The 12346-nt window shown below is 43.2% G+C and overlaps 1 protein-coding gene across 7 annotated transcripts in view; it reads left to right on the forward strand.

Annotated features, from left to right (window-relative positions):
• The window catches only part of NEK11 (NIMA related kinase 11), a 192454-nt gene that overhangs the window by 120633 nt on the left and 59475 nt on the right, over positions 1 to 12346 (forward strand). For all 7 annotated transcript variants that reach the window (XM_074312832.2, XM_019725963.3, XM_074312833.2 and 4 more), the window contains one exon: positions 6175 to 6335. In XM_074312832.2, the coding sequence (XP_074168933.2) occupies positions 6175 to 6335 (161 nt within the window). The remainder of the gene's footprint in view (positions 1 to 6174; positions 6336 to 12346) is intronic.

Below are 12346 nucleotides of genomic sequence, written 5' to 3' on the forward strand. Positions count from 1 at the left end.
GTCTATTTCCTTCACCAGGTTAGGGAAGTTTTCCATCATTATTTTTCAAATAAGTTTTCAATTTCTTGCACTCGCTGTTCTCCTTCTGGTACCCCTATGATGCAAATGTTTGTATGCTTGATGTTGTCCCAGAAGCCCTTTAAACTTTCCTCATTTTTTTGGATTCTTTTTCCTTTTTGCTGTTCTGTTTGGGTGTTTTCTGCTACCTTATCTCCTAAATCACTGATTTGATCCTCTGCTTCATCTAATCTGTTGATTTTCTCTGATGTATTCTTCATTTCAGTTACTGTGTTTCCCCCAAAATAAGACCAGGTCTTATATTAATGTTTGCTCCAAAAGATGCATTATGGCTTATCTTCAGGAGATGTCATCCTGAAAAATCATACTAGCGCTTATTTTCTGGTTAGGTCACATTTTGGGGAAACATGGTATTGTATTCTTTATTTCTGACTGTTGTTTTTTTTTAATGGTTTCTATTGCCGTTTTTATGTTTCCTATCTCTTTGTTGAAATTCTCCCTCAGATCATTGAGCATCCTTATAACCAGTGTTTTGAACTCTGTGTCTGGTAGATTACTTGTCTCCATTTTGTTTAGTTCTTTTTCTGGAGCTTTGTTCTGTTCTTTTATTTGGGACATGTTTCTTTGTCTCCCCATTTTGGCTGCCTCCCTCTGTTTCTATGTACTAGGTAGGGATGCTTCTGTGTCTCCTGGTCTTAGTAGAGTGGCCTTATGTAGTGGGTGTCTGTGGTGCCTAGTAGTGCATTCTCCCTGGTTACCTGAGTTGGATGCTCCTGGTATGTCCCTTGTGTGTGTTGTGTGTGCCCTCACTTTAGTAGGGCTCTTGTCCCTGCCCAATGTGCCCTTTGGGCGTGTTGTCCTTGGAAGCAGCCAGGTGATGCTCTAGCTCAGTCTGAAGCTGGCCACCAGGAGTGCCAGCCCTGGGTCCTGATACACGTCAAATTCAGTAGCAGCCTGTGCCCTGTCTGGGCCATGTGGCATAAGCCTCAAAGCAATCTGCAGATGGCTCTGACCTGTGCTGGGCTTGTAGGTGTCTGGAGTGGCAAAGCTGCAAACCAAGGTCGGCTGCTGCTAGTACTGGGCTTGGGGCTGCTCAGCAAGAGGTATGGGACATGGTGAAGCCAGATGTTATTTGTTTGGGGTTTGTGAACCTTTAAGGGATTTTAGGAAAGTCCTCAACATGAGACAAGATAGGCTGTTTGTATGAGCCTTGGTTGCTGTTTGCACATCAATGGGAGGGATTGATCCTTGGGTTGATTGGTTGTAAGGACTGGCCATGACTATGGTGGAGGAGCTATGGTGCAGGGGCTGACCCTACAGAGCAGAATTCACTTTAGCAGGGATCTGGTGCCTACCCAACATGCCCTTTTCCAGAAAAGCCACTGGAAGTGGCTTGGGTGGGTCCAAAAGTTGGATGGTGTGGGGTATCAGGGAATCACCAGGGTGGGGGTGAGCAGTGTTGTCTAGGTCAGCTAGGAGACTCAGTTATGGTGGCCACTTGCCTCTGCATGCCGGGTGTGGGGAATTTCTCATTAAACAATACACTTGTATGTCATTTTCTCCTAGAAGGGTTTATAAGATAGAGCAATATTTTCAAAGTGTATTGCCAGGTTAGCAGCATCATCAGAAATTAATCTCTGGCCCACCCAGACCTACTGAATCTGAAACACTGGATATGGAGGCCAGGAATCTATTTTAGCAAGTTTTCAGGTGACCCTGATTATACACTCCAGTTTGAGCACAGCTGAGGTAAAGGACAGTGACAGGTGGGCTGAGTCTGAGTGAGGGCCCCTGACATTCAATATTCCCAGCTCCTTCAGACAATTTACCAGGATGACTAGAGTTCAGTTTTTCTGTCTCATAAATCAAAAGTCGATCCTTTGTCCAACATCTTTCAGAGTTAAGGGAAAGACTGTCATGGCTTTTATCTATGACGTGGTTTTACTAGCAAAGATGAAAAGTCCTAGCTAGTCATAAATTAGCACTAATTTAGTGGGGAAAAGATAGGAGTCAGGTAATTTGCATTCTAGTCTGGTGTCCACCATGCATGTAGCTATGTGAACTTTGGTTGGTTCTGTCTGATCCTCACTTTCATTATCAGAAAAAGGAAATAAAAATGTTGTCCTGGTCTCACTTAAATAATTGTTGCAATGATCAAACGGAATAATGAATATGAATGTGCTTTTACAAACAGTAAAGTACTGTAACTTGGACTATACTCATAGCTTTGATCTTCCCTATCAGTAAAATGGGACTAGTCCCCTATAACTCCACAGAAATTGTGAGTGATTGAGATGACTGATGGCACAATTTGAGCTTTTCTAAAGTAAAGTTTATTTCTTCCTTTTTTTTTTTTTTTTTTTTTTGTCTGTAACATACAAGGATTGGAAGATGTAGTGATATTATAGTGTCTTATATATTTTATTAGCATGCTTCTATGTAGTATATGATGGTACTTTTACTTGAACTAGTCGCATCCTACAGCAGTGATTTTCAAAGTGGGGCCTCTGGACCAGTAGCACTAGCATCCCCTGGGGACCTGTTAGGAACGCACATTTTCAGGCCTACCTCAGATCTGAATCAGCAGCTCTGGGTGGGGCCCTGCAATCTGTATTTTCACAGGCCCTGTGGGTGATCCTGGTGCTCACTTTAGCCTTAGAGGAAGGGATTTATTTGGGTCTTCATTGAAGGGTGTGATAAAGAGCACCCTTTTCCTGGAACAGGGTGATTGCTTCTCTTCTTCCCCAGCATGGATTTGCAATAACTGCGTCCAAGCTCAGGCAGCCATTGTTGGATTCCTTCATAAACACGCTCTGTCACTGCCCACCCAGCATAGTGGAGATCTGCAATGCTGCTCCAGTGTGTCTGTTACGAGGCTGATTTCAGGGTGCGAGGAAATTAAAGCTATGTATCACAGACCATTTCCCCCCAAGTGACAGATGAAATGAGCCTTAGCCTAATACGGCTTCAAATTGGGCCCATGCACAAAAAACACAGTGCCTGACAAACACTGTTTGAGCAGACTTCATTTCTTTTGATTTTTCCCTTTGAAAACGAACGCTTTTCTGAGCTGTACCAAGTTAACAGTGCTTAAGGAAAACTGGAGATGGATTCATCTCAGCCTGTTTCATGATTTAGGCATATGTGGCAGGATGGCGCTTTCCCCCTGACCATTTCTTTCCTTCTCCTCCTGGGAAGGGGTTCCTTGGTAAGAGAGGGAAAGGGCCTAAGACTCTGTGTGCAAGGAGCCATGCTGTAGAAAGAGGGGCTTAATATTTAGCGAGAAAGGTTTGTCTCTGTTGCTGAGTTGTTGTATGATCCGGCCCACTGCCTGCTTTTATAAATAAGGTTTTATTGGAACACAGCCACACTCATTTATTTGTGTGTTGTCTATGTCTACTTTCAGACCACAAACAGCTGAGCAGTTGTGACAAAACCTAAAACCTGCAAAACCTAAAATTTTTACCATCTAGCCCTTTATAAGACAAGTTTGTAGAGGTTCCCTCTGAGCTGCCTGAAGGGAACCTAGGTGGACCAGTGGACAGGAAGGAAATGGGAGGAGAACAGAGGGGTGAAGTGCCCAAGGGTCCCTCTGGAGCCCAGCAGAAGGAAGAGCACAGAGAGGAGTGGCTCCTTGCCCGGGTGAGTTGGGTACTGTATGGATTTTGAGAAATGATTCTATTTAAAATATAGGTAAAAATTTAAACTCAGTATTTACTTGAGATTGTTTAATATTTATGTTTCTTCCTGGTGTTCAGCGTTACAGGCACAACTACAGAGTTTTCTGTTAAATGTTAGTAACTAACATTTATCGGGCACAATACCATGTGCTTTCCATCCTTTATATGATTTAATGTTCACAACAATTCTATCAGATAGATGCTGTCATCCCATTTTACAGATGAGAAAACCGAATGCAGAAAGTTTAAATAATGCTTGTTTTGGAGCTGATGGTAGAGCCTTGATTTAAATGCAGGTCTTTCTTGATGTGAAAGCCAGCATGACAAACTATTGTTTTTCAAATTGGAGTGAGAAATCAGTTTAGCAAGTTGCACCTAGCATTTGAAAATAAAGTGACTACAATGCCAGACACCAGAGTGTATCCTATGTAGTACAGGTAAATCTTGACACGTGAAACTTTTGTTTCAACTATAAATTTACACACACACACACACGCACACACACACGCACACGTTTCTGTGTACTGGGCAACAATGTAGATATATTTTTTTCTGTGTCATAGTCAAGTTTGAAAGTAGATATTCTTGCCTGAAGGTGGTGAGGGGAGGGAGGAGTAGAGAAAGAGGGAGCGCGAGAAGAAAGTATGAATGAGTAAATGGATGAATAACTGTCAAAAAGATAGAGACTGGGTGGGTGGGAAAGGAAGTGGGAGGGAGTGGGGAGAGAGAGAGAATGGAAAACTCTGAAAGAGACAGAGATTTGGGGGAAAGGGGGAGGGGAGGAAGACAGGTAGGAAGTCATATGGTTGTGTCCACCATTCCATTCAGCGAGCATGTATCCCTACCTGAGGTCAAAATTGGAGACCTAAATTATTGTCCTTTTGGTAGATTTTAGTTTTCATATACTTCTCTTACTGCGATCTTGTCATTATGAATGTAAGTTGAATAAAGATGTATAAAACATGGTCCCAAATACAAATCATCTATTTCTTCTGGCGCTCAACTCAAAATCAGTGATCTGAAGGAAAACAGTCTGTGTTCGAGTTACTGAGAGAAAGTCTGAGGTTCCCAACATGTCCCTTCTTAAGGAATTGGCAAAGGCAGATTTGAATATACGAAATTTTTGTCTTTTGAGCCAACTAGTTTTGATTCCACAGTACTGCCTCTTATGCTTTGTGGGAAACCATATATGGCAAAGATTTTGAAGTATTTCATTGTCAGGGAATTCTACAGCCACTAGGATTTTACTGTCAAAGGATTCTGAAATCAGTTAATGGGAAGTCCATTTGTGTAGATGTGGAAATTAAGTGAACATATGTGTAAAGTTTTCCTATATACAGATGCTTTTATAAGAATCATATTGTCTTCATAGCTACCCTGCTAAAGTACCCTTATGTCAGTTTCACTGGAGAAATTGGAACTCAGTAAGTTCAAATCCCTTGCCCAGGTTCTCATCCAAGAGGTGACAGAATCAAACCTTGATTCTCTGAATCCAAATTCCACATTTTTCTCATTAGACAAACATTGGCAACAATGGATAAGGAACAGTGCTGTGTACTACAATTTACAAGAATGATTTTGTTTATAAGTCAGAGTATGGGGCAAAGCCTAAAATGCCCAGGGTTTTAATGTGGTAGAGTATCACTATGTAATTTCCTCCTCTCTCCAGGGATATTTCTCTATTTCTAGGCTCCTATTAGCAAATTGGAATTGATATTGCTATGCTTTTTTGTGATCCATTCTTGGCCTTTCTTGATTGGAGACCGTTATAAGCCCCAGCTGTATTCTTAGTAATAATAGTACATCAAGTAACTAAGGTAGCGCCTTCCTGGCATTAGCGTAAATGGGTAGTTTCTTCCTTCCTTCCTTCGTTAAATAAATGCCCTATGGCTGTGCTAAGTAGGGCCCCAGAATGAGCTCCATCTCAAAAGCCTTCATAGCCTGTGAGAAACGAATTGTAACATTTTCTTCAGCTTGCCAAAATATCATTGCTGCATATCTTAGCCATCTTGCCTGATCTCACCACTATATTTTCTTTAAAAATTAAATTCCTGGAAGGGTGCTGATATAGTCCCACTACAACTGCCTCTGGAGCAACTTTATGTGGGTGTGTAATAGGGTCCTGCAGCCCAGGCGTCTTATCTTGCTTTTGCTCCTAAATCCCCTCATTTGTCATAAAGATTCATGCCTACACATGTTAAAGGAGATCATTTCTTCTTGCTTCTTGGTTTTATTCTTCCATCTTCAAAATGTGATCGCAAATAGTGTCACTTCTCATTTCTTCTACTGGTTTCTATTTGCTGAGTGTTTATTACACTCAACCAGATGCTTTCGGAAGCTAAGATTCAGCTCTACACTCCATGGAGGCGTTGTCAGTGCAAACAAAATATAGGTGGGGGAAAACACGGGGGGATCCTAGCCTCATTTTAATTTTAATGATTTGTGGGACATGATTTTTATAGATTCTTTATTTCAGGGATCCCAGAAGACCCACTTACAGCTGAAGAGTATTATGCCGATGCTTTTGATTCCTGCTCTGAAGAGAGTGAGGGGGAAGCAGAAGACACAGTGTTCTCAGGACCGCAGGAAGAGCTCAAGGATGAGGACCTGCAGCCCGATGACAGAACAAACCAGCAGGTACGTTCTGCCCCCACCAGAAGCGGTGGGGTTGTCTGAGGTACTGTACTGCTGAGGCCGTGACTTCCCAGGGAGAGTCAAGGAAGTCTTCCCACCCGAAGTGGGGGATAGGGGACTAAGTTTGTTAGAAAGGCTCCATCCATGTGGTAAGTCTTGATTTGCAAGGCCCAGGGGCAGGCAGGGCCCCTATGGGATTCTGAGAATCTGGTCTGGACCATGTTGAGTGAACGGCTGGAGTCCCCAGTCCTTATTGAGGGGCGGGGGGAGGTACACACTACATGGTACACTGAGGAACACCCCCTATACAGCTCCTGAAGAAACAATGCAAATGTCTCTTTAGCAAGGAGAAGGAGATTTTTAAAAATATATTTTTCTGCCTGGTAATCAGCATTGTGAGTCATGTCTCAGTGCACAGATTAGTTTTGGAGCTGAGGCCCAGAGATCCCGGGCTTAGGGGATGAGCTTCCTGGCCAATTTGAACCTCAGAGGGCCCATCCTTACACGCAGCGCTGAGGTCTCTGAGTATATGCCCTTGCCATGGATCTCTTTAACTGTAGCAATAGGCCAAGAAACAGTCCTGGCATGTGATTTCTCTGGTGTGTGTCTGCAGGAGAGGAGAAAAGCAAGAGATGTGTGAAGAGAAAGCAGATGACTTCGGGCAACTTATGATCATATACTTCATTTTCTTCTTAGGCCATCTCCTAGTAAACTTCCCAGTCCTCCACTTCCGTAAGGTAGAGGAGCTTTTTATTAACTGGGAACCATAAAGCTAGTAACATAAAAATCAATCAAAGAGCACCTGTGTCAGTGGAAACCTAATTCAGGAGGATTGTTTTGGAGCAGAGAGAAGGTTGTACACAATCCGTTCTACCATTTCTAATGAAGACTAAATAATGTATCATAATATTCAATAAATAAATAAGAAATGTTCTTGAGTTCTGTATAAGAAAAGGAAAGAGAAGGAAACTAGAATGGCATGGATACATGGGGGTTAGTAGCAAATGGGATGAGAGAAAGAGAAGGAGAAAGAGAAAAAGAAAGAGAAAGGATGAGAGAGAGATTGAGACATAAGTATATGAAGAGAAACTAATAAATGAGAAAAATACAGTCTGGCAGGGGGACTGTTCAGAATGCCAAAATAAAAACACTTTACTTGTACCATTTCCACATTTTCCCCAATGGACTCTAGTGAACAATAGCACCTCCTACCACAAATTAAAATGCAATTTCCATTTGCTTCTGTGCCACTGTCTAAAACAACTGAGACAAATATGAGTATTGTTACAGAACCATCATTCTGTGCTTGTGGTTGCCTAACAATGATATATAAAATACATACTCAATTTTTGGCCAAAGCATCAAGTGGTAAAATTTTAGCTACTAATATTGTTACTTAAAAATGTTTTTTAATCAAATAAAACTGGCTCAGAAAACCATAGGAATAAAATATATGGCAAACACCACCCAGGTCAACAAATAGTACATCGTTAGCCACTCCAGATGTCTCATCTTTGGCATACTTGTTAGAACATAGGGTTGGAAATCAAACTGCCTGCCTGAGTCTAGCCTTGGTCACCTCCAGGTTGTGTGACCTTGTGCGAGTTACTAAACTTCATTGTGCTTCAGTTTTCTGATCTGTAAAATGGGAGAATAATGGTTCCTACCTCAGAGAGTAGTTTTAAGGAATAAATGAAGTAGCAGTGTAAAGGGCTTAGAATAGTATCCAGAATTTAATAAAGAAATTATAATGAGATGTTAGTTTTTATTATGAAGTTACCCAGCCATCTTGTGGCCTTTTTATGATACAGCCCAAACTCTTCAATGTTCAAGTGAGATTTTACAACTGTAGTATAAAAATACCCCTTCTTATTTCTTAGCCGAAGATATATATAGGGCAGCAATTTTGTTTTCTTGGCTGTGCATTTTTCACATGATAGATTGTGATTGATTTTAAGTAATCTATCGGGACAAGATGCTAAGTTCTCTCACGTACATGATGGTATTTTGTCTCACAAAACCCTGTTGTGTAGTTATTCTTATGCCCATTTTCCAGATGAGGAAACTGAGTTTTCCAAGAGAAAAGTTACTTCCTGTGGCCACACTGCTACGGCAGGATTAGAACCATATGTCAGGCCCAGATCTGGCACATTCCCACACCAGTGGTTTTTCTAGAGCAGAAGGTGTAACCTCCCTAGAATGAAAATCACAATTGAATAATTTGTATTAGAGACAGGTAATTACAACCTCATTCATTTTTCCTAGTAATTTGATAAAATGTCGCCCTCCCTAAAAGTGTGGGCTTGCGATGAGTGTTGACCCTTTCTTTTTTAGGTTATTTGATTAGAACACACAAATTACAGTTACAGAGCTCCATTCTGAGACCCAGCCACTGTTGGCTTTGTCAACTGGGTGAAACCTGCAGCCGTCTCTGGGGTTCCCCTCTTCTCCCTTCTCCTCAGTCTGGTCCTTGACTCCTGAGTGTGCCAGGGTCATTTAGGTGATTGTCATACTCATGGTCTTTATGTGAATATTCAGATCTAAGGTAATTCCCCTTCCTTTGGATGGGCTAAACATCACATAGTTTTTCTTTTGATGGAAGAAGAGCTTTCAAAAAGAAAAGCAACCCTGGGCTTCATTGGGATTGATTGCTGAGTCCCTTGTGCCACCTGTGACAATCGTTTCAGCAGCTGTGTCTCCAAAGCACAGTTTTATTAAGCACCTAATTGCTGTTGATCATCACTTGCTTCTCTGCTGCAATAAGTAGAGCACCAATAACACCGTTGTCATAGCCATTATCATACTGTTGACAGCTCTTCTCTGAAGTCTGCAGTCACTGAATTGGAACCAGTCTCTTAGATCTCAGGAGAATGGAGTTTATGGCTGACATCATAGCAGGGTTCTCAACAGTATGTATGGGACCTGTTGCTGAAAAGTGTTTTGTGCGCTCCAATGGACACGTCGTTGGGCTGCAGACTCGTGGGTGTTTTCGTAGACCTTCCTGTCTTTCCCTCACTGCCTCGACTGTCACTCCCTGCCCTCCGTCACTAATCAGTGTGCACTGGTAATACACATACTAGCTGGACCACAGTGAATTGACACGAGATCCCTCGGGAAAGGCTCTGTGTAATGAATGTGGCTTCTATCAATGCTTCTTGTAAGGCTCTTGTTCTTGCTAACATGCAGGGCTGCAGAGGACCGTTTTGCCAGCTAGTTCTGAAGTTCTCAATATACTTTCCCCAAATCCTCCAGTAGTTTTGAAATTCTCTCTGCACGGTGAAGCGTTAGAAAAACCAGGAATGATTTTCTGCCTAGAATGGTGCTGCAGGGACAGAGAAATGGTGACAGTGTCAGCAAGGCCTCCGATTCGCCTGAGGACCCTTAGGTCAGGTTGTCATGACAGTAGGTGCCTCTGTTACTGGAGTCATTCGTTTCACCAAATCATAATTATACGAGATAACAGCTCACATTTCCAGAACCTTCGTTCTACGCCCAGTACTTTACATGCGATGTCAGTTCAGGTCTTCTGGGAAGCAGATGGCAAGACAGAATTACACATGAAAGAGAAATGCCTGTCAAGTAGGTGGGGAGAGCCTCAAACCTGATGCTGGTCTATGTCTTTGAGGGGAAGGAAGGAGGATTGGGTGAGCGCCTCTGCCTGGGGTGCAGTTCTGAAAAAGTCTAGCCAGGCGGATAAAGAGCTCCAGGGCACACTGCTTGTTAGAGGAGCCCTGGCGGGGTGGGAGTGGCCTGGATCTCGTATTCCCACTGTGCTCCCACTGGCTGGGAGCTGCCCGGGACGAGGGTGGCCTGGACCTGAACACTGCACTGGCTACCGAAGTTGCCGCAGCTGGAGGTCATCAGCTCACTACACACCTTGCAGCAGGCTTGCCCTTGAAGAGATATGTAAGTGGCACAGCTCCGTGGCTGCACAGACACGTTATTTCATTTCATTCTTGCAACAACTTTTTGATGTCTGTATTCTAGTTGAGCAGCATCAAACTAGAATTTCACTGGCTGGAATTCAAGGTGAGGGTAGGAGAAAGGAAGAGATCATGAGGTAGGGATTTCAGGCAATTCTGCCCCTGACATTTCTATCAAGAAGTTAATGCCCGGAGTGAAAGTGAGCTGAGAGCTGTAAATCCAGAGCCAACCCTGCCCGCCCCCCACCCCACTGCCCCGCCCACTGCATCTCAGTTCTTGCCTGTCTCTCAGATTGTGAACCTCTTGTTGCTTTGAACTGTTGCCCTAAAATTACAGGATTTGAAGATGCATGTTTTTCATACAACGCAGTCTAAATGTAAGTCAGCTACTTCATTTGGTGCTCCAAAAAGAAACAGCAGTGGAGAATATTGGTTTCTGATTATTGCATTAAGCACTGACGTTAAAGCCCAGGTCCATTGAAAGATGAGACTGCTGTGATATTCTAGCTTTGCTCCATAGGAAACTGGAGCTTAGCAGGTGAAGTAACTTCTCCAAGAGCTAGACCATCTGATTTTCCCTGCAGCCACTCCTTGATGCAGTCTTTCCCCGTCCGTCCAACTGAGTAGACACACGGCGGGAGGGACCAGCCTGAGTGACCACTGCGTTGTCTGGTCCTCTGCTGAGACCTGCTTTACTGAGTAGAATGCCTGAGATACGTAGAAGGCCACATGTATACCACTTCTAGGAAAAGTGTTGAGTTACGAAAATTAAAACAAAAAAGAGCCTGCCTCTCACATCTGTTATGGGATGCAGATTTCTCTCCTCCTGCTGTGTTTTTATAGAAGGTGCCAGAACTTTTGACTCCAAATAGCAGGGCTGATTCACCTGCTCTTTATAACATATGACCTAATTAATTTAACTTCATACGTGGGAGGATACACTTTCTGTCTTGAACTGAAATTAGAGGATATAAGTTTTACCGTATTTCCCTGAAAATAAGACCTAGCCGGACCACAAGCTCTAATGCGTCTTTTGGAGCAAAAATTAATAAAAGACCCAGTATTATATTATATTATATTAGAACTGCTATTATATTATATTATATTATATAAGACCCAGTCTTAGAGTAAAATAAGACCGGGTCTTATATTAAGTTTTGCTCCAAAAGACACATTAGAGCTGATGGTCCAGCTGGGTCTTCTTTTTGGGGACACACAGATGCAGCCAGCCTTGCTGCAGTGTTAATGCCCACTACCGGTGGGCTGATGGGCCTTCCGTAGACCCAATGCATGTTACTCAAAGGTGTGACTTTGATGTGACAGTTTCACACCCATGGAAACCATTTCAGCCCTTATTTTGTCATGGTTGTGCCCCTTTCCCGCTCTACCCTTTCTTGTCCGGGGTAAAGTATAGCCCATTGTTGGTCAGACAGACCCCAGCAAAACCTTGCTGTGGCATAGCCCAGTGGGCTCTGTATAAAGCCATAGCCCCTAAATCTTTTAAATGGAATCCACTGTTGGGTTTAAGATAACCCCTACACTGTTTGCCCCATCACCAAAGCATGGAAGGGAAAGAGGGAAGGCGATAGAGTTGGTAACAACAGAGCAAAACGGAGCAGCAGTGTAAAGAGTGCGTGCATTCTTTTCAGTGTGGGGGGTGGGAGGTCAGCAGCCTCCACTGCATTCCCGTTGGTGGGTGAGCAGAGGGCCACAGGCGCATGGGGCAGTGTGGGGACAAGGGCCTGCTGTGCTGCTCCTGGAGGCTTATGCTGACTTTTACAGAGCTCATTAGACTAGATGGAAAGATACCTTTGGGGCTTTGCTCTTCAGCAGCTCCCCACCACCACGACCGCCAACACCAACTCGTCTGCCCAGCTATCATCAGAGCTGAGGTGCCCTGACCATTCAGGGCACAAATGAACCTGCCAAAAAAATATGAAAATCCTCCTAAACAGCCCTTGCCATCGAAGGCCCACCCCACTATTTTGCGATTCATTTACATGGAGAAATTTAATTTTCTGAGTATTTTATTCACCTGGAAAGAGAAAGTGAATGCCATTTCATGGTGTCTAGTCTAGGAGGAATGGCGTG

The sequence above is a fragment of the Rhinolophus sinicus genome, chromosome 5 (assembly GCF_057876585.1).
Source record: "Rhinolophus sinicus isolate RSI-liver-muscle chromosome 5, RSI-T2T, whole genome shotgun sequence".
Lineage (NCBI taxonomy): Eukaryota > Metazoa > Chordata > Mammalia > Chiroptera > Rhinolophidae > Rhinolophus > Rhinolophus sinicus.